General features: G+C 41.5%; 1 protein-coding gene across 1 annotated transcript in view; it reads right to left on the bottom strand.

Moving 5' to 3' along the window:
- Window positions 1–1,030: 1,030 nt before the first annotated feature.
- The window catches only part of PTPN12 (protein tyrosine phosphatase non-receptor type 12), a 46,543-nt gene continuing 21,168 nt past the window's right edge, over window positions 1,031–26,405 (bottom strand). Inside the window, exons 4-18 of the mRNA XM_026701187.2 lie at window positions 24,866–24,961; window positions 23,577–23,615; window positions 23,079–23,150; window positions 22,420–22,479; window positions 20,383–20,525; window positions 16,646–16,712; window positions 15,888–15,965; window positions 15,674–15,772; window positions 13,191–13,276; window positions 10,304–11,280; window positions 8,434–8,472; window positions 7,208–7,299; window positions 3,739–3,769; window positions 2,696–2,812; window positions 1,031–1,899 (exon numbers count right to left, since the gene is read on the bottom strand). Of these exons, the coding sequence (XP_026556972.2) occupies window positions 1,838–1,899; window positions 2,696–2,812; window positions 3,739–3,769; window positions 7,208–7,299; window positions 8,434–8,472; window positions 10,304–11,280; window positions 13,191–13,276; window positions 15,674–15,772; window positions 15,888–15,965; window positions 16,646–16,712; window positions 20,383–20,525; window positions 22,420–22,479; window positions 23,079–23,150; window positions 23,577–23,615; window positions 24,866–24,961 (2,058 nt within the window). The 3' untranslated portion in view covers window positions 1,031–1,837. The remainder of the gene's footprint in view (window positions 1,900–2,695; window positions 2,813–3,738; window positions 3,770–7,207; window positions 7,300–8,433; window positions 8,473–10,303; window positions 11,281–13,190; window positions 13,277–15,673; window positions 15,773–15,887; window positions 15,966–16,645; window positions 16,713–20,382; window positions 20,526–22,419; window positions 22,480–23,078; window positions 23,151–23,576; window positions 23,616–24,865; window positions 24,962–26,405) is intronic.

Below are 26,405 nucleotides of genomic sequence, written 5' to 3'. Positions count from 1 at the left end.
CACACCCTGTATTAGTACACTTAAATTCAGGTATCTTTCTTCATGTAGAATAGCTTAAGCCAGTCCTTCCAGTGGCAGAACCATTCTGCTTACTGTGCTTTGCTTTGCTCACTGAGTGCTTTGCTCACTGAGTCCACTGTGGAAATTATAGTTGATAGAACCCAATCTTCCACTACCAGCAAGAGACTAAGTGCCCCAGAGACACATTGATTTATACAGGAGTATTTCATCTTAGTAATATTTGTAAACTCTGCTCTTGTTTTCTCCTTACACAACATAGCCTTTTCTGTTTAGGCTAATATTCCAACGTTGTGTGTGTGTGAGAGAGAGGGAGGGGGAGATACATACATACACATTGCTGGATATTTCAATAAAATAATTGGTTTAGAATCATCAGGTTAGTAACTACTATAGCAGACCAAAAGTCAAATAAAAATGCCATCATATAAGAACTATACATGTTCCTAAAGAATTTGAACATTGTAGTTCAACCTATGTGGGGGGAAAGGGCGGCTTGCTAACCCAAGTAACAATTTTAGAAATCTTGGCCATTGTATTTTTTGAGGGTTAGCAGCCTTCAGAAATTCCCATGGGCTTATAATGAAAAAGGGTAAGAGTCTACTCTAGGTACTCTAGTTTTAATTGCTATTCTTAGGGTGCGACCACTTAGCATGCAAATCAAAGGGGCAGGGAAGGGACTTGGAACAAAATATTTTATAACTGGAAGGACATTTAAGCCCGTCAGTAATGCTACCTCTTCTAGAATATATATGAATAATCATTAATTTGTTTCTTGAAGAATCCCCAATATAAACCGAAACAAATTGGTAGGCCTTTTGGAATTTGCCAGTAAAGTTTGTTGAGAAAATGTGATGCAGTCAGAATTTTGGTACTTTCAAATGTTTACATAAAACTGTCTTTTGCTAGCATTATTGGCCATGATTTTAATCCTGATGATACTTACCAAGGTTTTCCTTTTGAAAATTCTAAAGATTTAAATTGAAATAAAATATATAAAGGATAACTTAAAGGATTTTAAAATATTCTCTTTTACTGACAGTTCAAATAGGTTGATAACACTAGTCTCTATAGGTAACTTGTTCATGCTAAAAAATCTGGTCTTTCAAGGCACTTATGGAATATCAGTGACTAGATGAAAACCAGGACAAATTAGGACTGACAGTTGAAACAGTATATAATATAAAAATAACTTTTTGCTTACAATTTACAAAATGTATTACAATCTTTATCTCTGCTATTCTGTAATTCTGAATGTGCACCAACATTTTCTTTAAAAAAAAACTATTTTCTAAAACATTAGGGCAAATAATTTACAAGGTACACAACTTTAGTTCATGCAGAGATTTCTTACACCTTCTGTTAATACTTTATGATTGCAGCTTTATCAAATTATATACCTGGCTTGCCCTATACATACATAAAATAAAATGTACATGGTAATCAAACATTTGCAAAAAAAAGTCCATAAACTCAAATTTGTCAAAAGTTTCACCATATTAACATGTCTATAAACAATGTTTTAACAGGTTTAAAAGACATTAAGGCAATAATACTTGAAGTAACAAACCATAAGTAATACTTTTTTAAAAAATGTAATAAGGCAGATTGATGGCCCCAGCAAAAAGTTAAGTTTGAATTATAGAATCCACCATTTTGAATCTTTAATATTTGTGTAGATGTATACAAAAGTGTACCATTTGTAGCTATATGTACACAGATCGTTCCAAAAAAAATAAAGCGTTGGAATACTACGAATCTTGTTCAGTGGCACTTGAATTTTCCAGTATAATTTAATATGTGTCCATTGGTTCTTGCATCATGTCCATTCTGAAGGAGGGTCTCTTGGTCCTTTTGGTTTTCCACAGCGGCTACCAAACCCTAAAGGAGAACACATCCATGAAAGGAAGTACCTCACTAACAACATGCACTTAACAAAATGTTCACAAATTTTCACACGATTGTAGCCGATTTACCACATGCTATTAACTGATGGTATAATTTTCAAAGAGCTATGAGGTGTAGGAGACCTCAACCAAAAGATAACGACCAAAAGAACAAAAGGAACGGAAGCAGCACAACCCAACACATCTGTTCACTTAGAAACTTACATGGGTGGCCTTTCTAGTAAATCCAACCCCCCAAAAATCACACTCATGAACATCAGTATTTTTTTCATTGAATGTCTATAGGGCAGAGGAGCTTAAAAACTATAATAGGGTCATTTTAAGAAAAAGCTACATTTACTATTTATGAAGGACTTGTTAAAAGGCAGCGATTTCTAAAATTAAGCAAATATTCCGATTCTTGCTAAACCACACATAATTTCACTTTATTATGCCTGATGGGGGGGAAACCTAAAATTTAAAGTATTATCCCCTGGAGTAACTGATTACTCAACAATATTCCTGCTTTAAATGCCTACAAATTTTCTGAAAATCTATATATTTAGTATCATGTTTATTTGGACTCCATCCCCCAAGAAGATACAGTCAGAGGGGCCAACATGATGCAGCTGTTTGGGCTGCAAACAGGGCGTAGATGTTAAACATCTCCCACTTTTGAAGCCAATCAGAAAACAGCACAATTTAACTTGTGTAACAGACACAAGCAAGGTTAAAGCTATTTTTCATTACGTTCGACGGGGGTTTGGGTAGGATAGTAATCAACACTTTACCAATATCTGTAGTCTCAATTGCAATCTCTGGTAAGGGCGGTCCTTTAGGAGTTAGACTGGTGGAAGATGGTTGAGGTATTGTATCCGTTGGAGATTTGTCTCCCAGCTCTGAGTTATCTGTAAGAAAAGAAACCATTAATGAAGGGTAGCAGAATTTTAATATCTTGATTCGTAGATCTAACATTCCAGATATTGCAGTCATCTAGATTTTAATATCTAGATATCTAGAGCTTGCATGTAAGCAAAATTTTCTTACGTAAAAAAACGCATTGGACTAGTAAGGTGGTTAGTGAAATTTAGTGCAAATGAACAATGTAACTTTTTGAAAAATGTATCCCTTTCGGTTGCAAAAATATTTCCTTTCCTACAAAGGAAAATTCTGGTTAATAAACACTAAGGCATTTCAAGCACATCCTATAATCTCACACGAGAAGCCACAAAATATGCAGAGCTTCTGCAAGCAAAACATCATTTCTTGCCGTAACCATGGAAGTTAAGTACCAATTTTGAGAGAAACGGATAGCACTGAAAAGTGGATAGGCTTGTGCACAAGAAACTTCAATCAGAACAGCTGGAAGGGACCTTGGAGGTCTAGTCCAATCCCCTGCCCAAGCAGGAGACCCTCTACCATTTCAAATAGGTGGATGTCCAGTTTTAGAGCAATGGTTCCTGTGGAGGGCGTGTGTAATGATGTCATTAGGAGGTCTGCTCATCTATTTTTTAAAAAATAAATCTCATAGCTAACTCAAATGTAATTTTCTATTTGTCAATGTAAGTTTCATAAAAGAAAGGAGGTTGGATTAGAAGATCTCCACGGTACTTTCCTACTCTGTTATTCTGTAAATGCCAACTACAACCAGGAGTCCTGAATGAGTAATGAACAGGAAAGCCTACTAAAATGCAAATATAAAAAATCTGAGTGAACGCAATTAATCTGAGCCTGGGAGACTTCATACAGTTCTATAACTATACATATATAAAACTACAGTCGGAATTGAGTTTGATTAGCAACAGTATATTCTGTAAGTTCTTAGGTTGCTTACCAAGCTGTGAAGACCCAGTGATGTTCATTCCCTGTTAACATAAAAGTACATATGAGAATTGTGGCTTCATATAAGAGATCTAAAGGCATATACCAGAATGACAAGAGTTATACCGTATTTCCCCACGTATAAGCACCCCCTTTGTATAAGCCATCCCCCCCCAATTTTTGGACTGTGAAGTTTTGAAAAAAATATTTTATTAGAGAAACAAGTTATGAAGAAAGAAAATTTACAAAGAAACAAAATTCAAGATTCATAATAATCACTCATACACTCATCATCACTATCTGCTCCATCACATTCCACGTCATCTTCAATATTATTGGCATCTAATTTAGCTAACAGTTCTTCTTCTTCCTCTGTGTCATCTTCATCGTCATCTTCATATATCAAATGATCTTCTGAACCATCAAGAGAATTAGATATTCCACATTTTTTAAAGGCTTTGACAATGATCTCGATCTTCACACTGTCCCAAGCCTTCTTTACCCACTTCGAAACTTCTCCAATTGATGGTTTCTTCAGTCGACCAGTTTTGGTAAGATTGTCTCCTGCTGTCGTCGTCATGTAGTGGTTCCATTCTTCTCGTAGTGCCACCTTAAAAGCTTTATTAATGGAAACATCAAGGGGCTGAAGCTGACAAGTCAGGCCACCTGGAATAACCGCAAGTTTGGTTTTCATAGTCTCGGCAATCTTCTTAACATCCTCAGTCAAGTGTCCCCTGAAGGAATCGAAGACAAGCAAAGCCGGTTTCTTAAGCAGAGCTCCTGGTCGGCATCCAAATATCTTCTTGAACCAAATTTGCATACCATCAGTATCCATCCAGCCTATCTCATGCATGTGAAGAAGTATTCTGTTGTGAATTTCTTCTTTAGGGAAAGTCTTCCTCTTAAAAATCAACATTGGATTTAGCTTGGTTCCATCAGCAGCACAACCCAAGACGACAATGTATCTGTTCTTCTCATTTCCAGTTGTCTTTATGGAAACTGTCTTGGCACCATTCAGATCGACTGTTCTGTTGCTTGGACAGTCAAATGTGACTGGAGTTTCATCCATATTATAAATTTGAGAAACATCGTAATTCCAGTGCTTTCTAAGGTTGATGATGAACTTATGAAACTCCACTATTTTTGCTTCATAATCTTCAGGCATTCTTTGAGCAAGTCTGATGCGAGTCCTCATTGACAGCTTCTCTCTCTTCATGAAGCGATAACACCAATTTGCTGAACCAGTAAAGTTTTCAACTTCTTTTTCTCTTGCTATTCTTTGGCTTCTTGCAAAATCATCTTGGTTGTAATAACTACACCATGTTGACGTTGCTCAACTATCCATGTCTTCAATTCCTTCTCCAAATGTGGCCACTTGGCAGACTTTCCACGACATGCCTTTTTCATCCTTGGCATTTTTCGAAGTTTCTCTTCCTGATTTCTCCATCTGATGATTGCCCTCCGATCTGGTGGAGGTCCAAATTCCCGCTCAGCTGCATGATTACCAAATTATTTGGCAAACTTAATGACTTTTAACTTAAAGCTTGCAGTGTAGGCTTGTCTCTTCATTTTTCAGGCATTTTAGAATTTCAAAATAACACAGTAATGAATACTGTGTACAATCTTGCAAGTCGCACGAAAAAAAACGACGGTGCTGCAACACCGTCTGCCCCGCGATCGCCGGCAGGTCGACTGGACGGTCGCCGCCAAGCCCGGTCGGCGTCCGTACGGGCGGCGACAGACGAAAAAGCTTCAGACGAAAGTCGTCCGCGACGTCTAGATCTACAACTTCGGTCATGACGTCGAAAGTGGTGTGGGCGACGCTAGCAATCCACGCATCGGAACGAGAGTAGGAACGAAGCATTCAGGCCGATGCCTAGCGTATGCAGTTTGTATGTAGTTTATTCCTACTTTATTATTTTATGCATTTTTCACGTATAAAAAGTGTACCTGCTTTGTATATGCTACCCCACTACTTTTTGGGCTTGAAAATTTTGGAAAAAAGGGGTGGCTTATACATGGGGAAATACGGTATATTCCAAAATAACAGAATCTCTAGCTCAGCTTTGAACTATGGAGTTCCTGGTATTCTCTGAACTTGGCTATTTGCAGATATTTTGGTATCTAACTAAGTAACAGAGAAGAAGAGTCCTGGTGGCACAGTGGTTAGGATGCAGGATTGCAGGCTGACTCTGCCCACTGCCAGCAGTTCAATCCTGACCGGCTCAAGGATGACTCAATCTTCCATCCTTCTGAGGTCAGTAAAATGAGGACCCAGAATGTTGGGGGCAAGAGGCTGACTTAACTACACTTAACTCCTGCTGATAATATTACCTAGCTAGATAATGAAACAACTGCAAAAAAAATAAATAGACAAGAGTACCTGCAAACAAGCTAGAATAAAATAAAGCACCCATTATGTATTTCTGCCCTCGTTGAGCCAACTGATGGGTGAATGTTTGAAACTAAAGCTACAACAAAGAGCTTTAATGGCCAGTATCTGCCATGATCACAGGTCACAGTGACCATGATCTAGAACAGGAGTCTCCAACTTTGGCAACTTTTAAGACTTGTGGACTTCAAAGCTGGCTGAGGAATTCTGGGAGTTGAAGTCCACAAGTCTTAAAGTTGCCAAAGTTGGAGACCCCTGATCTAGAAAATAGATTTCAAGATACCCAGCTTTAAAGACAGTAACCTAGTCAGTCCCTGCTCAGTTTCCTGTGAAGTGTGCAGGCATAAATGTTGGCAAAACACCTGGAAAGCTGTTTCCTAGACGTCAAGTCAACATTGAAGTCCAACACCGCTCCACATGAAAACTACGTTTTATCCTAGCATTGCTGGATTAAAGGTGCAGTGATCCTAACAACTCTGCTCTCCTGTCCTTTCACCCTAAAACACTTTAAACACTTTCAAAAAGGAGCTTCTTCAACACGTTTCCACAATAGAGAAAGGACAGACTATCCTCTCCATTCCGTTCATGAGATTCCAAAGCAAGAACCAAGTGGTAATGATTGATTATTCCACAGAAGACATATTCTGGTATGCACAATTACCTACAACAAAACTCCACAGCTTACATACTACATTTTGGTTCTGTAAATCAAGTGATTCCTTAGGAAGCTGTCAAATAACAATGATTTACACACACACACACACACACACACACACACACACACACACACACCAGACAGTGTATTCCCAATGGCCAAAATAGCAATATATACCACTTCCCAGTGCTTCCCAGCCCTCTCTAAGCGGTTTTACAGAGTCAACCTCTTGCCCCCAACAATCTGGGTCCTCATTTTATCCACCTCGGAAGGACAGAAGGCTGAGTCAACCTGGAGCCTGTTGGGATTTGAACTGCCAAATTGCAGGCAGCCGGCAGTCAGCAGAAGTAGCTTTCAGTACTGCACTCTAACCACTGTGTCACCGCGGCTCATAAGTGTCTTATTCCTATTCTTTCTCTGTGTTACCGTACTTACTGTACATTTTGGTTGTTCGGAGGTGTTCTGATCTTGTAACAAATTCCATTCGGCCGACTGTAGAAGAGCAGGACTTTTTGGCAAAGCTGTGACTAAAACAATTTAAAAAAACACATATGTCAACTCATAAAACATTTTGTACACACATTTTATAGTTGACAACAGAAAGAAGGGGGGGGGTTCAAAGACCAGGTGGCAGTGTGGAATCAAAAGTACATTTCATTCATATTTTCTTCAAAGACTGATTAGATGACTGAAGCTTCTGCCATGCAAAAATCTAGTTGGAGAGCATGATTGATGACTCTTGGCTATGGACGTGTTTCATTGGATGATACACCCGGGGGGGGGGGGAGCAGGATCAAGGGTGACAGTGAATTACGTATCTCAGAGTTGGCTACGCCCAGGTTAATGCCGGATGTAGAATGTTAACTTCAAATAAATCCTTTTTTGTTTTGGGAGTGTGGCTCGAGGCTCATGATTTAATTGGAGTAACTGCTGGAATCCTGACAACATATTTGTTAAAAAAAGGTAAACCTAGATTCAAAAAATAACCTCAATAGCAGACATCAGCAATGGCATTTTAGAACAAAATGGAGCTCTGGAGACCAGACATGGAGCTCTGGCTTCTAAGTCAACTTTTCCCAGCTCAGTAGCGGCAGGAAAGGCTCGATCAGCTGAAGCAGGAGGGAGCCTCCAGAGATTCATTCCCCTGGTGATCTACTCAACAGAAGCAACCATCCAGCAACCTAAACCCAGGCAGTCCTCGATTTACAACTGTTGGTTAGTGACCGTTCAAAGTCACCACGGCACTGGCAAAAAGGGACTCATGACACTTTTATGACCAATTTACGACCCTAGGGCCGCCTGATTTACATTTGGATGCTTGACAATTCACATTTATGACGCTCGCAGTGTCCCGGGGTCGCTGATTCCTCTTTTGCACCGTCTGACCAGCCAAGTCAGCGGGGAAACCAAATTCGCTTAAACACCGTGTTACTAATTTAAGGGGATTCGCTAACAAAATGTGGCAAGGAAAGTCGTCAAATGGAGCCAACTCACTTAACAACATCAATCTGGGGCGGCATTGGGGTTGTAAGCTGAGGACTGCCTGTAAATGAATATGCAAGGGTCGTTTCCCCCCTCCACCCCCCCACACACAACAGATTGGTATCTGACCCCAGCCCCTCATTTTGGTCCATGTGCAAGAAAGAAAAAAACACACTTACCCTGTGGACTTGCAAGCACAAGCAATTCCAGAGTTCTTTCTGGCAAGAGGGGAGAAAAATCATCATTTGCACCTGAGTTTTGAGTTGAATAAAAACCGACAGGGAGCAGAATGGCTAGGAAACCTTATTCACACCGCTTAAATATTGAAGCAAGGGATTCTATCAAGTACCAATGAAATAAACTTTAGAGCAGCGGTGCTCCTCAACTTTGCCAGTTTGGTGAAGTGGCAACAGGACTGTTGGGGGGGGGGGGCAGAAGAGAGATGGCTCACGTGTGAGCAGTGGGGGCTTTGCCTGTGCACACACGCGCAGCTCAGTGGCGGAATTCAAAATATTTTACTGCCGGTTCTGTGGGGCATGTACGGAACATTCTAAAATGGGTAATTTTAAGCATGAAAACTTACCTTACTGTCAGCACTGGTGAGTAAAACAGCTGAGGCGCGGCAATCCACTCTGCCGCGCCTATCAGCTGAGCTACAAACAAAGGAAATATAGGACAGGAAAGGGTGGAGCCAACTGCTGACCAGAGCAACCAGATCGCTAGAACCGGTGCAAACTGGTAACTTCCCACCATTGGCGCAATTCCATTTGTGAAAGGGGCATAACAAGGGGAGCTTTGTGCACGCTTGCCCACCACTTGTGGGGCCAGTTTCGAATGGGCCACAGCCCTGTACCGGGCCATGGCTGGGGGGATTGGGGACCCCCTGCTTTAGAGCAATGACTGTAATAGTTGCTACCGTGCAATTTACTAACTCACTTTGTAAGATAACCACTTCACAGCTAAAACTATCATGATTTAATTGCAAAGGAACATGGGCTTTCAACCAAGCTAATCAACAAATCAGCAAAGGATTTAGCCATGTTTTAAGACTGGCAAGGAAGGGGAATTGCGGTAACAATCCTGCCTCATGGGCTCAGCGCCCAGCAGGAGCGATTATCCTAAACCTGAAGGATGGAACATAAAGTGCTTTCCACATTATGGAGGAATCCCCCTTAGCCAGTCCCACAGACATTAACATCAATCCACAAACCAGTAAAAGCTGCGCTATTCCAGAGAGTTGTTACTAGTACAAACTACCTGTGTTGGTAGAACCTGTACCTGGTGTATTTTTAAATTTTCATTTTTAAAATATTTCACAGTTCATGGTTGTGTACACTTATTTTTTGCTGTTATAAACTGCTGTGAGTTATCTGATATGGTGACAGATTGATTAGGTTTGCTCTTTTTTATATACTAGTGGCTAATGTGGGCATCTCTATTCAAATGGCATGTAGGTGTTGTTTATTTCTATGTGCCTGTTGATTGCTGATTTGTTTTGAAAAGCCAAAAAGGAACTGAACAGACCAAAACACCTCCTCACCAGCAATCAATACCCAGATGAGCAGAAATTAACACCAAAATTAACACTATGCCAATGATCAAGAAGTAAACAATACCCCAATCAAGGAACTACTAATTAAAAACAAAGAGTAAACAGCCTCATCAATGAACCACCAAAAATACTCCCAAGCTACACGGAAAGGCCAAGCCACTAGTGTAAAAAGAGAGCAAACTCCACTCCCTTCTAACACTGATGATGTTACCTAGTTGGGTAATGAAACGTCTGCAAGAAAATCACCAAGCTCAGACAGTACCAAGGATCCCACAATCCACCTCCTCTTTCCTCTTCTTCCTCTTCTCCTCTTTGCAAAGCTCCCTCCCTTCCACTACTGATGATGTTACCTAGTTGGGTAATGAAACGTCTCCAAGAAAACCAAGCTCAGAGAGCACCGATGAACACCCCCACACACACACTTCCTGGTGTGCACAATTCGCTCTCCTTTCATTTTGTTTCCTTCCCTAATTCCCATAAAATTTAGCACAACTTACCTTTATCAGGTTCGGAATGCATTAGGGGCGGATTATCCTGCCTCGCGATGGACATCGGCAACACTTTTCTAGCAGGGTTTTCTGTATTGGTCGCTGCTGAAACCGTGGCGCTGGCCACGGAGACGCTATTCGACGTGCTATGGGCCACGCCCCCCTCAGAGTTTCTGTCCTCCGTGTCAGAGTCATCCGAGTGCAGGGGATTGGTGAAACACAGAGGGGCCTGAACCGGCAGCGGGCCACCATGGCAGCGGCCTGCCGGTTCCCTGGGAGGGGTGTCCCTTTGACCTGGCACGCCTGAGTCTACGGACAGATTTGTGACTTCGTGACATAAAACGGGTAAAGGTGCCTCCTCGAAGAAGGGCTGCTTGTTTTTAGTCTCTTCTAAGGACCACATGGCGTGGCCCTTCTCTTTATTAAGGGGCAAACAGTCTGGCCGTGGCGGAGCATCTGTAGTAAGACCCAGATGTCCTTCCAGAGAGGATATTGCAATGGGAGTGACTGGCTGCAGACTGCACTCATTGCAAGGGTTCTGCACGGGCTCCATAGGCGCATCGCCGGAGCCGCACTCCTGCGGTTTCAAGGTCATCTCCGCTGCGTCTGGCGGGCATGTTTTAATTTTAAGTGCATTTCCCCGACTCAGGAGAGGGTTTCCATCGAAGCTGCGTGGTCGTTCCTGAAGGGGCACTTTCTTAATTTCGAAGCTCAAGTTGTGTTCCAGCTTTCTATCGGCGGCGGGGTCTGAGAATTCATGCTTCCCTGAATAGTCCCTGGATTTACCATAATTTTCGTTGAGGTCTGTCGGGTGCTCTGAAGACACCATGTGCAAAACAGGCTTGGGGTGGTATCGGTCACTGTCTTGCCAAACCGTCGTCACGGTTGGGTAGGCCGAAGGCGGCGATGGGGTTAGAATGGGTGGGACCGGATGAGGCTCAGGGGCCTGCAGGATTTCTTCTTTTACGTCACCCTCAACAAGGCAGCTAGGAATAATTATAAGAGAAGACTGTAAATGAGTATTTCTGATACACGAACACACACATGGATGAGATGAAAGAGATTAGAGCCGTGGTGGCACAGTGGGTTGGAATGAAGTATTGCAGGCTAGTTCTGACGACTGCCAGCAGTTCGATCCTGACCGGTTCAATGTTGACTCGGCCTTCCATCCTTCCGAGGTGAATAAAATGAGGATCCAGATTGTTGCGGGCAAGAGGCTGACTCTGTAAACCAGGGGTCTTCAAACTGACGGCTTTAAGTCTTATGGACTTCAACTCCCAGAATTCCTCCTCCAGTCATGTTAGATCAGGAACTCTGGGAGTTGAAATCCATAAGACTTAAAGCGGTCAAGTCTGAAGACCCTTGCTGTAAATGCTCAGAGAGGGCTATAAATAGCAATAGCACTTAGACTTATGTACCGCTTCACAATGCTTCACAGCCTCTCTCTAAGTGGTTTACAGAGTCAGCCTTTTGCCCCCAACAATATCGGTCCTCATTTTACCCACCTCGGAAGGATGGAAGGCTGAGTCAACCTTGAGCCAGTCAGGATCAAACTCCTGACAGAGGGCAGACTTAGCCTGCAATACTGAATTCTAACAGGAAGGGAAGGGGAAGGGGAAGGGGAAGGGGAAGGGAAGGGAAGGGAAGGGAAGGGAAGGGAAGGGAAGGGAAGAATAGCGCTTAGACTCCTATACCTCTTCACAATGCTTCACAGCCCTCTCTGAGCGGTTTGCAGAGTCAGCCTCTTGCCCCCAACAATCTGGGTGTCAACTCATAAAACATTTTCTGTGCCCGTTTTATACTTGCCAACAGAAAGGAGGGGAGGAAAGGAGTCTGAAGGAGCAGTGCAACAATTTGGAACTGAAAGTGCATTCCATGCGTATCTTGCAAAGATTATATACTAAGCGACTGGAGTTTCCGCCGTGCAAATCCCTAATTGGAGAACATGATTGATGACTCTTGGCTACAGACGGGTTTCTTGGAGAATATGAAGTATGATACACCCAGAGGGGTGGGGGGAGACCAGGGTCAAGGGTGGCAGTGAATTATGTGTCTCGGGATCGGCTACATCAAGGTCATGCCAATATGGCATTCTTTGAAGCTTTTTGAAGGCCCATGATTTAATTAGGGCGATCGCTGGAATTCTGACACTGGGTCCTCATTTTACCCACCTCGGAAGGACAGAAGGCTGAGTCAACCTTGAGCCGGTCAGAATCAAACTGCTGACAGTGGGCAAAGTTTGAATGCAACACTCCATTCTAACCCCTGCAGCACCATGGGGCAATATTCAAGTCTAAGTGCTATTGCTATACTGGTAGTCTTCAAGTTATAATCGTTCATTTAGGGACCATTCAAAGTTACGAGACTGGAAAAAGTGACCAATGATGTTACGTTTTCACATTTAACGACCATCACAGCATTCCCATGGGTCACATGACCAAAATTCAAGCCCTTGGCAACTATGTATTTATGCATTTTATGTGTTTATGATAGTCACCTGATCTCCATTTGTATCCTTCCACCAAAGATACAAATGGGGGAAGCCAGATTTGGGTAATCAGCATGATTCACTTAACGAGAGTAGAGTGATTCACTTAACAACGGGGGCACTGAAAAGGTCACAAAACGGGGCACAATTCACTTAAGAACCGCCTCTCTTAGCAACAGAAATGTTGGGCTGAGCTGCAGTCGCAAGTTGAGGATAACCTATCTAGAGTTGCCTAAGGTTCTATGGAGCCTGGGTGGGGGAGCGGGAGGGGAATGGATCAATCCTGAATCACTTGTGGCTGCACAAGGGATCTAGTAGAATCCTCGGTTAGGCAGCAACGGAAAACCGAAATGAAGCCCCATGGAGTTGATCAATAGCGATTGAACCAGAGTTGATTTGAAAAGGTACCTGCGAGTTCGAGGTGGCTTCGGGGGAGGGGAACCCTGTTCCTCCAGGTCTCCAGAACCGACGGCGTTCTCGGCGTTAACTTCGTTCTGTCGTAGGAATAAAGAGCCGGAGGAACTTAATTACTCAAGACTTTTAAACTGACTCCCCCACAAACAAGAGATTAAGTTAACGTTCTAGAAACAAAACCAGAATGCAAAATGTTATGGAAGTTTTATTTTTTTATTTTATTTTGTATTTTACTTTACTTTACTCTTTTGTTTTTATTCTGTACTAGCTCGATACCCATGCTTCGCTACAAAACTATGTGGTTGGGCTTAGTTTTGGGGGAGGAAAATAATGGGGGGGGGGAATCTGCCTCTGCCTACCAGCATCCATCGGTATTCATCTGGCTAGCGTCCTGTCAGCATGAGAGAGCTGAAGGCTGTTTGGAAACTGAAACAGTATTTGCTGTGTGAGCAAGGAGACAGCAAGGAGCCTAGGCGTGGCTTAGCTCAACTGTTGTGTACTAAAGCTGCTTGGTGCTGTGAAACTGAAACTGAAACTCCTCTCCTCTGCTTGTGTTTTGCATTTGGACCCGATTTCTTTTCAGGTGGGAAGTAGAACTCCTTAGCATCAGTGTGTGTTAATAATAATAATAATAATATAGGAAATACTCTAAATGCTCTGATGGTCCTTTCAAAAAATCCTTTCTTAGTGAGCCCCTAGAAGCCAAGAGGAACCTATGTTCCAAATTTCAAGTTTGTAGGCTTTACGGTTTTGGAGATTTTGTGATGATGCATGAGTGGTATTTCGCTTTTATATATAGATAGAAGATTTCATTTTATTTTACTATTTTATTTTATTTTATTTTATATTTATTAATGTTTTAGGCTGCCCATCACCACACAAGGTGAGACTGGCCAGCCTAAAACTAAAATCTGAGTATAAAGCAGTCCTTCACTTCCAACTGTTTGTTTAGTAACTGCTCAAAGTTATAACAGCACTAGGAAAAGTGACTTGTAACTTGTTTTTCACATTTATGACCATTGTGCTATCCCCCGTAGTCACATGATCCCCCCTTTTGCAAACTTCTGACCAGCAAAGTCTGCATTGAAGCCAGATTCACTCAACAACCGTCTTGCTAAGTGAACAATGGCAGTGATTCACTAAACAACGGTAGCCAAAAAAATTCGCAAAATGGGGCAAGGTTCACTTAAAACAACCATCCCATTTAGCAAACAAAAAACGTTGGCCTCAACTGAGGTCATGAGTCACCCTGCTTCTTGGCAGCGGAACAACATAAAATATACACCTGTATGTATGTTTTATGTTGTTCTGCTGCCAAGAAGCAAAAATGACTTAACAATGCAGGAGCAGCGTGGATGAGACAGAGGAATTCTAGAAAAAAAAAAGTCTCAGCCACGGGAAAAATTGCTCTTTTTTTTTTTTAAACTCCCTAGGATTAAAGAACATCATGGGAAATTTCAGCATGGCATCAACATGTTTATCTTGTGACTCAAGCCTTCCTTGGAATTCCAACTGTTCATGTCTCAGACTAGAGAAATTCAGGAAATTAAGAACTCGTTCATGTGGTCGCTCTTAAAGTCAAATCGTTGCCAATGCAGCGATGAATGCTTTGTCTGCCTGAGGTTTGCTAGTGTTACTCACTGAAATTGGATATTGCACAACTGCCTTTGAAATAAAAGGAATCTAAGAAATTGGAGCAAACACAAGTAAAAAGAGACAGACCAGAACATACCTTGACAATTACAGCATACCCGATCTGTGCGTTTTGAACTTTGTTCTGGATTTGCAATTGTCTTGCTTACGTTGCGATAAGTGGAATGTTTGGTTTTATTGTATTTGTATAAATTTGTTTAATAAAATATTTAAACAAAAAAACAAAGTACAAATTGAAGATTGTGTTTAGTATCCAGGCCAGTTTCTATGAATACATTACATAAAGAGGCCTTCAAGACAAAGAGCAGTAAGATAAGTAGGTTGGGTGATCTAAATCAGGAGTATCCCAATTTGGTCATTTTTAAGACTTGTGAACTTCAACTCCCAGAATTCCTGGCTGGGGAATTCTGGGAGTTGAAGTCCACAACTCTGAAAGCTTCCGTGTTCAAAGAGCCCCCATCTAAATAACTGGATGATTATTTAGCATTGGCTGTGTCAGTAACAAAACCTTGGGTGTCTCAGAAAGATCACATCACACAATTGCTGCAGGCCGAGTTCAAAAGAGCCATGCGGAGGATCTTAATGAGAAATGTCAAAAAAAATCTAAGAGGAAATTAATGTTAACGTTATGCAGGACTCAAAATTGTGCTTTAACTGGGTCCAATGGAGCTGGAAGTTTATTCTGGCACTCAGCATTTCAAAAACTGCTTGCTCACTAGGAAAGGCAAACCAGGCTAAACAAAGGAAAGGTAACTCAACTCATGGAAATGATATGGTTTCAAAATATTTTAAAAGAAAAGAAAAATCTGACTCAAGCCACATACCAAGCCATCTGCAATTTTCCACGCCGCACAGCTCTCGTATTTTTGCAACTGTTTCTCAAATAACTGGGCTATGGCTCGATGAACCAGTTCATACTGCTCCTATGTGCGCAGGATAAAGAGACAAGGATGAGCTTAGATTGTTCGAAAAGACGCTGTTGGCCCCCCAAAACCATCCTGCCACACCGTTCATTTAGGCTCCCGAAGACAAGATTACCTTAGTCTGTACCGCAGAATGCCTTTGGGTCCTCATTTCTTGTATTAAATTAAACACGTTGAATTCCTCTGGAATTTTCTGCAACAGAACATGAGATTTTGTTTTCCCCACTGAAGAAGCTTACATTTCAGCATAACTTATATTACGTTCCATCAAGCATTTACAAATGGCTTCATTTTCTCTCTCTCTCTCTCTTTTCTACTCTCTCGTCTTTCTCTTCTCTCTCCTCTCTCTGCCTCTGCCTCTCTCTTTCCCCCTCTCTCTGTCTCTTTCCATTTCTCTCTCACCTTTTTCCTCTCTCTCTCTGCTTCTCTCTCTGTCTCTCTCTTTCCCTCTTTCTCTTTTCTCTCTCTATTCTCTCTCCTGTCTTTTTCTTCTGTCTCCTGTCTCTCTCTTCTCTCTCTGCCTCTCTCTCTCTTTTCCACTTTCTCTTTTCTTTTTTTCTTTTCTCTCTCCTATCTTTCTCTTCTGTCTCCTCTGTTTCTCTTCTCTCTCTCATCTCTTTCTCCTCTTTTTTCTCTCTGCCTCTCTCTTTTCTCTCTCCCTCTCTCTCTCATGCACACTTCAAACAATTAGAATTTCCCTTTTTTCCCCCGACAGCAGCTAAGCCATCTGCTTTTCCTCCAAACCGTTTTCAAGTTTTGCCCCTGGCTGTAACAAAACTGACCTTTTTCTTCTTTTCTATAAAAGCTACTAATCACTTGCATAAGATGGCCTAGTTTTTTTCCAGCATGTTGATGGCGCTAAAGCCTCCTTACCCCGGCTTTCAACAAATTCCATGTGTAATCTATCGCACAGATGGCTCCAGTTCTTCCACATCCTGCGCTGTAACAAAAAAAAAGGGAAAAAAAAGAGACACATACACTTTATGGGATTTTTTTAAATAAAAAATCCACATGTTCCCTTTGTAAGCGTATTGCGTTATTCTTCTATCAGAGAATTCCTATTATATGGAATTCTAACCTATTAAAATAAACTATAAGACAGTGATGGCGAACCTATGGCACGCATGGCACAGGTGGCACACAGAGCCATTTGTGTGGGCATGCGAGCCCTAGCAAAACTCACCTGCACCGCGCATGTATGCTCCTCCCAGTTGATTTTCAGGCCATTTGAGGCTGTTTTTGCCCTCCTGGAGGCTCGAGGGAAGCCTCTGCAGCCTCGGGAGGCTGAAAAATGGGCCTTCCGGAAATACTGGAAGTGCCAAAACAGGCCCATTTTCAGCCTCCAGAGGCTCCCCATGAACCTCCAGGAAGGTGAAAACGGCCTCAAATGGGCCGAAAATTAGCTGGGAGGCACGCATGCGCAGTGCAAGTAAGGGGGCGGGGGTGTTGCATGCACATGCATGGGGGTGGCAGGGCTCATTGTATTGTGGGTGCTGGCACACATGCACTTTTGGCACACCACAACAAAAAGGTTCGCCGTCACTGCTATAAGACGTACCAACATAGGTGTATCCATGCTTGTGATATACAGTTATACAGGTAGTCCTCAATATATGGCAACTGAGCCCAACATTTGATGTTGCTAAGTGAGACATTTGTGAAGGGAGTTTTGCCTGGTTTTACGACCTTTTCTGTCACAGCTGTTAAGTGAATCGAAGTCAGTAACCCGGTCATTAAGTGAATCTGGCTTCCCCGTTGACTTTGCTTGTCAGAAGGTCACAAAAGGGGATCATGTGGGAACTTGGGACATGCGGCCATCATAACCATGAGTTAAGTTGCCAAACATCTGAATGCTGATCGCGTGGCCATGGGGATGCCACAACGGTCCTAAGTGTGAGAAACAGTCATATGTCACTTTTTCTCAGTGCCGTTCTAACTTTGAATGGTCCCTAAACTCAACCGTTGTAAGCTGAGGATTATCTGTATAAATATGTATTTTCTCACACACACAAAAGGTCGTCCTCAACTTATGGCCGCTACTTATGGCCCAACATTTCTGTAGTTCAGGGAGAAATTTGTTCCGTGAATCTTTGCCCCCATTTTACGACATTTCCTGCCCCAGTTGTTGAGCCAATCGCTGCACTTGCTCAGTTAGTATCGCGGTTGTTAGAACGAATCTGGTTTCCTCGCTGAGCTTGTCAGGAGGCAATCCCATGACCCTAGGACACTGCAACCCGTTGTAAAAGTGAGCAAGTTCTCCTAGGAATAGGATCCGAAGGATATAGGAAGGATTTAATTTATCTAATAGTACATGTGTTGATGGCAGCTAGAATAATATATGCGTAATACTGGAAGAAGGAAAGCATACCGCCAGAAACAGACAATAAGGAAAATTATGGCCTGTGCAGAAATCAGATAGGGTAACCCTAGAAATTAAAAAACAAGGGGGAATCTGAGTACTATGAAGCATGGAATAAATTCTATCAGTGGCGGCATAGAAGAAGGCAAGGTCGGAACATAAGTAGCTATGATGATCAGAATAATTAATAAACGTATCAAATAAGAGGACTGTAAATGGTGAAGTGACATTTATATATAACAATTGTAAACAATTGCCAGAATGCCTACACCATTCATATAATTAAATTTTAAAAAACGGGGGGGGGGGATGGGGGGGGGGACACAGAGACAGTTGTCAAACACCCGAATGTACATCACTGCTAACAGTCCTAAGTGTAGAAAAATGGCCACAAGTCACTAAATCAACAGTTATAAGTCGAGGAATACTTGCCCTCCATCAACTCTTTGGGAGTTGGAATGTGATGACCTTGGACCCTCTGTCTTTTTTTAAAAAATTATTTATTTCTATGCCGCCTTTCTTACTTTTACAAATAACTGAAGGTAGACAACATATCCAACATTCCTCCTTCCTCCTTCGATTTCCCCGACAACAACAACCTTGTGAGGTGGGTTGGGCTGAGAGAGAGCGACTGGTCTCTCTCAAAGTCTCCAGCGTGCCAGAGGTGGAATTTGTTCTGACCAAGGCTTCCGGAGACTGTAATTAAGCAACGCTTAGTTAAAACAACTCTTGTGTTATTTCAACACTGGGAATTATGTGCATTCCCAGCCCGTAATGAGTCCCAAACAGTCCCTCGAGATAAGCACCCACCTTTCTCTCCTTTGAATGGCTGCCAACAACTAGAGTGCCAAATGAACTGTAAAAAATCCAACCGAAGTATCAAGTAACAACTTTGCTTCCTGCAAAGATTTTTCAACCTTTGCACCTCCTTTATACCTTAGGGGAGGGGCAATCACCTCCAAGCCTTACTCCCGAGTCGCCCCTTTTGTCTCAGCTGCTCTTGCCTTCTAGCAGCTCTGTGCATACACGCATGAGAACAGGCTCCCCTGGGTCCTCTGCCTCGCTGCTGCCAGACTCCAGAGGCTCCAGAGTCAGCACCCCATTCCCAGATGGTCCTGGCCCCATTTCTGCATCGGATGTAGGACCCTCGTCCAAGTCCTGTCCAGACTCCTGGACTGGTCCCCGTTCTTCCCCACTGTCCCGATTCCACTGCTGTCTGCACAGGCTTCCCGGCAAACCACAACAGGACTAGAACTCACTATCTCCTGGTGACTGGCCCAAAGTCACCCAAGCCATTTTCATGCCTAAGGCAGGAATCAAACTCATTGTTCCCTGGTCTCTAGCCTGGTGTCTTAACCACCAGGCCAAATTGGCTCATACTGAGGTTTGGTGATTCTTCTAAGTCTATACTACCCTGTATTAAAGGGGTGTCAAACTTAAAGACTTGTGGGCTGCATCTGGGTCATAGGACTGGCCTGGAAATAGCAAAGGACCGGCCCGCGGTGCCTCGCTAGTGAAAATGGGTAGGGCTGCCCCTAGCCCCACCGCGCCCCGTTTTGGCCGGCATGATGCTTCAGGAGGCCAGCCAGCCCGTCTCTCCATCCCTCCCCCCGGCCGGCCCACGAAGGACAACTACAATGCTGATCTGGCCCTCCAAAAAATCCAGTTTGACAACCCTGCTGTATTATGTGACTATTTCTTAATTTATACTGTATTGTTTTTAGCTCAATTTATTTAATACGGTTGGGAAGAATGCCACTTAAGCCTTTCACAATTGAAACAAGCTGCAAGCCAAACAAATACGCATCTTTAAAAATGGCTTTTAAAGTAACTGGAAACATATAAAAGAACCATTCAACTGGCACACACACACAAATTATATAAAGGCACCCTTTCTCTTCTAGCCACTCGTCTCGCCTTATCAAGTAATTACTATCAATTACTCTTATAAAGTAATTACTATCAAAGGATAAAATAGGGTAGAAAATACATACGAACTGTCCAACAAATCAATTGCCAAAAATGTTTCTAATTTTGTGGCCTTCCAAGGCACCCAGCTAGTAAAACTTAATTTATATTCCTTTGATTTATATGTAGAACTTAATTTTTTTCAGTGTATCACACTTTAAAAATATTAAAAGGAGCAGAAAATGCTCTTCCCACATTATAAACAAGAAGAAAAACTACTCAAATATCTCCAATTGTGACTCACTGAACTCCTGAAATAATCCTGATTAAAAAAACAACATACCTGCAGTGTATACAGATAGGAACCTCTTCGTGTTCCTGATATTCTCTCATTAAACTGATCATGTCCAGAATAGAATCAAAGGATGAAGGAACATCATGATCAGGCCAATTTACATAATGAAACTGATGTACTCGACGCGATTCCTAAAACGATAAGAAGGATGTTGCATTATTTATAAAACTGTTCCTTATGAGAATGTGCTTTTTCTCACATTTCTCATTAGTGATGAGCAACTGTACCACACTAAAGGAACTCATATAAATATATCTTTGTGTGAATTGCTAAGACTGGTCTATTTGGAAGACCTATTGAGTTTTACAATAATGGGAGAAAAGGCAGAACCTAAAGCAATCCAACTTTCCAACTTATACACCTTTATTTATTTGGGATACTACTATGCAATAGTCTATCAAAATAAATTAAAAATGAAGATATACCACCAGATGAAGAAAAAGTCAGGAAGATACTAGATTGTGCAGAAATGGATAAATTATTACATTGAAAATTAAACAGAAAGGAGATGTAGAATATAATCAAATATGGAATTTATTTTACCAATGGTTGGAAAAAAGGGGTGGAGATTAAGCATGCAAATTTGTATTAAATTAAATACCCAGACAACACGATGTTTATTAAGCACAGGGGTCTTCAAACTTGACAGCTTTAAGACTTGTGGACTTTAACTCCCAGAATTCCTGAGCTAACATGACTGGAGGAGGAATTCTGGGAGTTGAAGTCCACCAGTCTTAAACTTGCCAAGTTTGAAGACCCTCGATTAAGCACTAAGAAATGTTATTTAATAGAAAATCAATTAAAACTTAAAAGAAAATAAAGAATTGCACTTGGGGGGAAAAATAACCTTGGGTTTGGTAAAAGTACAAGGTTTAATGTTCAACTTCTATAGACTTTTAGATTTTAATGCACTGGAAAGCTGCAAGATCAAAAATCTAAAATCAAGGGCCGCTTTAAGACCTGTGGACTGCAACTCCCAGAATTCATGCTGGCTGAGGAATTCTGAGAATTAAAGTCCACAGGTCTTAAAAGTTGGCCAAGGTTGGACACACCCACACACAATCTAAATCCTATTTGCAAAACCCACAGCAAGCTTAGTCCGGATTCCAAGGTATTTTAGAGCTGATCACCTGAGACAAAGGGAAATCCAGTTGGGAAAGGCATCGGGTGGCCTCACATGGCAACAAAGACCCCTTAAATGCAAAAAAATAAGTAACGGAAGGCATATCGTCTGAAAGCCAAGATCCCCAAAAGGATCCAGATGGCTGATGTGAACCTTCTGCGTGATTTGGAAGTTCTGTTTCCATCACCCTTGTGGGATCAAGAACCATCTCCCCATTGCTGTTGACTAGGGCTTTTCATTCTTATTATTAGACCAGTGACTAACACTGGCTTTTTGCCCCCAGGCTATTACTGCTAGTCATTAAGCCTTTCTTTAGCTAAAAACAGTTTGCTCAGACTCTTCCTGCCTTGTTTCGAATGAAAAATAGGATGTTTCACATTAGTCCTTCCAAACTATCGGACATAAATAAGTCAAATAGCACGCTGCCCTATTCTCGGACTTCCTTTAGCTGAAAAGGGGACACTGCCCAGCTAAAAGCACAACTGTTTATAAAAATGAAAAAGAAAAAAAAACCCTAACAGGTAACAAAGAACAAAAAGGAACATTTTATCTTTTGTCAGGGGTCTGAGACCATCAGAATAACAGGGTTGGAGGGGACCTTGGAGGTCACCTATTCCAATCCCTTCTGCTCAAGCAGGAGATCCTATACCATTCCAGACAAAAGGCTGTCCAGTCTCTTCTTAAAAGCCTCCAGTGATGGAGTACTCACAACTTCTGAAGATTCCTAAATCCTCAAATTCCCATTAATTTAAGCTAAACAGAATTTACCTGCCGACTCTCACAAACTGAGAGCCATTCCTTTGTTCTATTAAAGTGCCAAAAACTGTCAAAAACAAAACAATTCAAAATAAGCATCATAGCACGTTTAGCTTGATTGGGGAAAGAGTGTTTTACCTACTTACATTCTGATATTCGATCAGCAGGGTTCTAATATAGTAATCCTCTCTGACCTGTTCAGCTTCCTAAACAGAGAGAGGACAGATTAAAATTTCACCCAATTTTATACTTAGCCTTACATACACTCGCCAAAAAGTCAACCACAAACCATGATTTATAAAGCTTGATGGAAGCAGCAGTAAATTTTGCTCAGATTGACCAGTCTATCCAGGTTTGTGCAAAACATCAAACTGTGGCAGAAAGGGAGGGAGGGAAGAAGGAAGATCTGCCAATCATCTAATTGCATCAAAATTGACAAGAAGGGAAATGTCAAGAGATACCCATAGCATGATTTCTTGTTGAACTATAATCTGAATAAGGTTAAGATACAATTTATTTTGAAGTATAATTTTGAGGGAAAATGCTCCATTATTAATCACACATTTTTATTCTAATCTATTGTCTGAACAAGGTATTGATGTAGCATCACCAAGTCTTAAAAAAGCCCTGCTTTTGTTTCTCATTAATCTATTCAAAGTAAAAGCACTTCAGAGCCACGAGTGACTAATTCATGTAACTGCAGAAGAATGCAAAACAGGTTTATGTGTTCAATGTTCACACAACTGTGCACATTAAGCACAAATTACAACTTCATTAAAAGGCAACCGATCATAAAAACACTTACGCAAGAAATGTGGAATGGTCCAAATGAGATGCTTTCTTCTCCATACAGCGGCCAGTAGCGTTCACATTTTTTCTGATAACAGAATGAAGAGTTTTTTAAAAATATACACACACTCTGAAACGCATACATTTTAGACTTTCACTGGATAAAACCCTCCTAATCTTTTTAGTTCACAGTCTACTTTATTGGTTTATTCACATTTAAATGTTTCTGAAACTTGAAATTTCAGAGCAGTGTTAGGATTGGCCTTGGCGTCTGAAAATTCAGCCTTACAAATGTTTATAAACTGGTTGATTTACGCGGCACAATAAAATACTCAATGCTATTTGATTTAAAACAGACTCTTGAGACACCAGTAAATGAAGTTAATAAACTAATTGTGGTCTTCTCTAGGGATTTTTTTTGTCACTAAGTAAATATAAAACCATTTCATTGAGTTTTAATTTCATTCTCACCCGTAGCAAATTTGGCAAGGAAACGAATGGGATTCATACATACCCTTCCCATTTCAAATTCCCGACAGGCCATTACAATAATCTGGGGAGGAAAGGAAAAAAAAAACCCAAATGTGTCTACAAAACATTGCCAAAATTCTCTGCCAATACATGTGGGTAGGTTGCATTTTGTATCAGCGAATAGAATAGAATAGAATAGAATAGAATAGAATAGAATAGAATAGAATAGAATAGAATAGAGTTCTTTATTGGCCAAGTGTGATTGGACACACCAAGAATTTGATGCAAATGCTCTCAGTGTATATAAAAGGAAAGATACATTCGTCAAGAATCATCAGATACAATTCTTAATGATAGTTATACGATACAATAAGCAATCAAATCATACTAGGAAACAGTCAATATAGATCCTAAGTATACGAGCGACAAAGTTACAGTCATACAGATAAGTGAGAGGAGATGGGTGATAAAGAGTGATGAGACGATTAATAGTAATAGTAGTGCAGACTTTGTAAATAGTTGGACAGTGTTGAGGGAATTATTTGTTTAGCAGCGTAACGGCATGTGGGGAAAAAACTCCCCTTGTGTCTAGTTGTTCTGGTGTGCAGGGCTCTATAGCAGCGTTTTGAGGGAAGGAGTTGAAACTGTTTGTGTCCAGGATGTGAGAGGCCTGTAGATATTTTCACAGCCCTCTTTTTAACTCGGGGTGCAGTATACAGGTCCTCCATGGAAGGCAGGTTGGTAGCAATTGTTTTTTCTGCAGTTCTAATTACCCTCTGAAGTCTGTGTCTGTCCTGTTGGGTTGCAGAACCAAACCAGACAGTTATAGAGGTGCAGGTGACAGACTCAACCGAAGCTTCCAATGTAAACTTCAGCCCTATGGACTTAAAAGCCACAGGAAGTCCTGGGACTTAGGACCATGATTGAGCCCAAAATTTCCTTTGCTAAGCAAATTAAGCAACTAATTCTTTTTAAGCCAATTGAGTTTTGCCTCATTTTTGCGACCTTTCTTGCCACCGTTGTAAAGCGAATCACTGCGGTTAAGTTAAGGACACGGTTGCCAAAGTGAATCTGGCTCCCCCGTTGACCTTGCTTGTCAGAAGGTCGTCAAAGGGGGATTCACGTGACACTTCCCCCCACAGGGATGCTGCGACCATCATAAATATGAGTCAGTTGCCAAGGAGGGGGGCGTCCTGAATTTTGATCAGGTGACCGTGGGGGACGGTCGTAAAGGTCGTAACTGTGAAAAACGGGCGTAAGTCACTTTTTTCAGCGCCGTTGTAACTTTGAGCTGTTGTTAAGTCAAGAGCAATCTGTATTTAAGATACTTACTGCTACATTGTACTCCCATATCATCCTCCAGAAATCAATGACTGTGTTTGCTAGTGGTCCCTGGGTTGCAACGTACGCTTTTGGTCCATGTACTCCCTGAAATTGCAACGTGCGCATGAGTATTATTACAGACCCAGGTGCATTTGAAGATTGCTCTTATGCATAAAAAGGTCCAAACAAGATTGTTCCAGAGATACCATGTTTCCCCCAAAATAAGACCCTGTCTTATGGGAGTTTTTTTGCCACCAAAATAGACGCCAGGTCATATTTTCAGGGGATGCCATCCACTGACTAACCTCACTTGTGTGCGTCGCCCCCGGCCTCCTTTTCGCTGTCAGAGGCCTTCAGGAGCTTCTTCTGAACTTTCCTGAAGGCCTTTTCAGCCAATAACAGATTGATCTGGAGCTCTGTTATTAGCTACAGAGCCTTTAGGAAAGCCTTACTGGCTGCAGAAGACAGGGCAGGTGTCGGGGTGTGCAAGGCCTGGCTACAACTGTCCAAAGGTAAGTAGTAGGGCAGCTCCACAGCCCCCCATCCCCACCGTAGCTTTTTACACGTCCACTGGAGTGGGTGGGATCTTAATTAGGGCTTATTTTGGGGGGTGATTTTTACACATGTAAAAATCAAGCTAGAACTTACTTTCAGGGTAGGTTGTATTTTCGGGGAAACAGGATAGATGCGATCCAAAGTAGCTCAATTTTAAAAATGGATGCAAAATGTCAACAAACCCTCCTTTTCAAACCAAAAGGAGCATGTAAAGAAATCCTAGACAAATACCAATTTTTATTAATGAAAATACAAGTTCATACAAACCCTCACATTAAAAAAAAAAGCACTGTTTACAGCCCAAATGCTCAGGAAGCATTATGGTTTTTTTCCCCCACAGCTGCAGACTGCAAAATGTAAGAATTGTTTTCTTTAACTGATATCTCTTCCTATTGGCCTCCTTTTCCCAAAGTTGAAAGTTTAGTTTTTTAAAAAAGTCAACAAAACCAACATCCAATTTTGAGATTTCATTTAAAGGACACGGGACGCTATTAAGAATCGCCTAATCTGGTTTTGAGGGAAAGGCGCTTACCGATGCAAGGATACAGAGCCCTAAAATCTAACCCATAATAACTATTTTCCATTATATAAGCTGCTCATAGAAGGACAAATGGAACTGATGGATGACGTAGGGTATTCCCTAAAGGAGATGCATTGCTAGTGAACCAGGAAACTGAGTTGGATAACTTTCTTTACCGGATAAACAAAAGATTTCTGTTAAAATCTTGAAGAATAACAAGCAAAATGAATTTTTTTACATACTGGATACACAAAAAGGAATGTTAACATTCTGAATGATTTCTCGCTTAAGAAAACAAATGAACAGAAAACCTAGAGCTCTGGGACTTTTTTTTTTTTTTGAAGGGATTAAAAAATAAGATCCTTAAAAACTTTGAGAAGGAATCCAAAGTCAGCTTATTCAAGCAGGGCTAAAAGAAAAAAAGTATGTATTACTGCATTTTTACTGACAATGAATGATTGACAAAATGTTTAA

This window comes from Pseudonaja textilis, chromosome 5 (assembly GCF_049901715.1).
Source record: "Pseudonaja textilis isolate UNSWEBS1 chromosome 5, rPseTex1.2, whole genome shotgun sequence".
NCBI lineage: Eukaryota > Metazoa > Chordata > Lepidosauria > Squamata > Elapidae > Pseudonaja > Pseudonaja textilis.
Note: the sequence above shows the minus strand (reverse complement) of the source record. Positions and strands in the feature narration are given on the sequence as shown.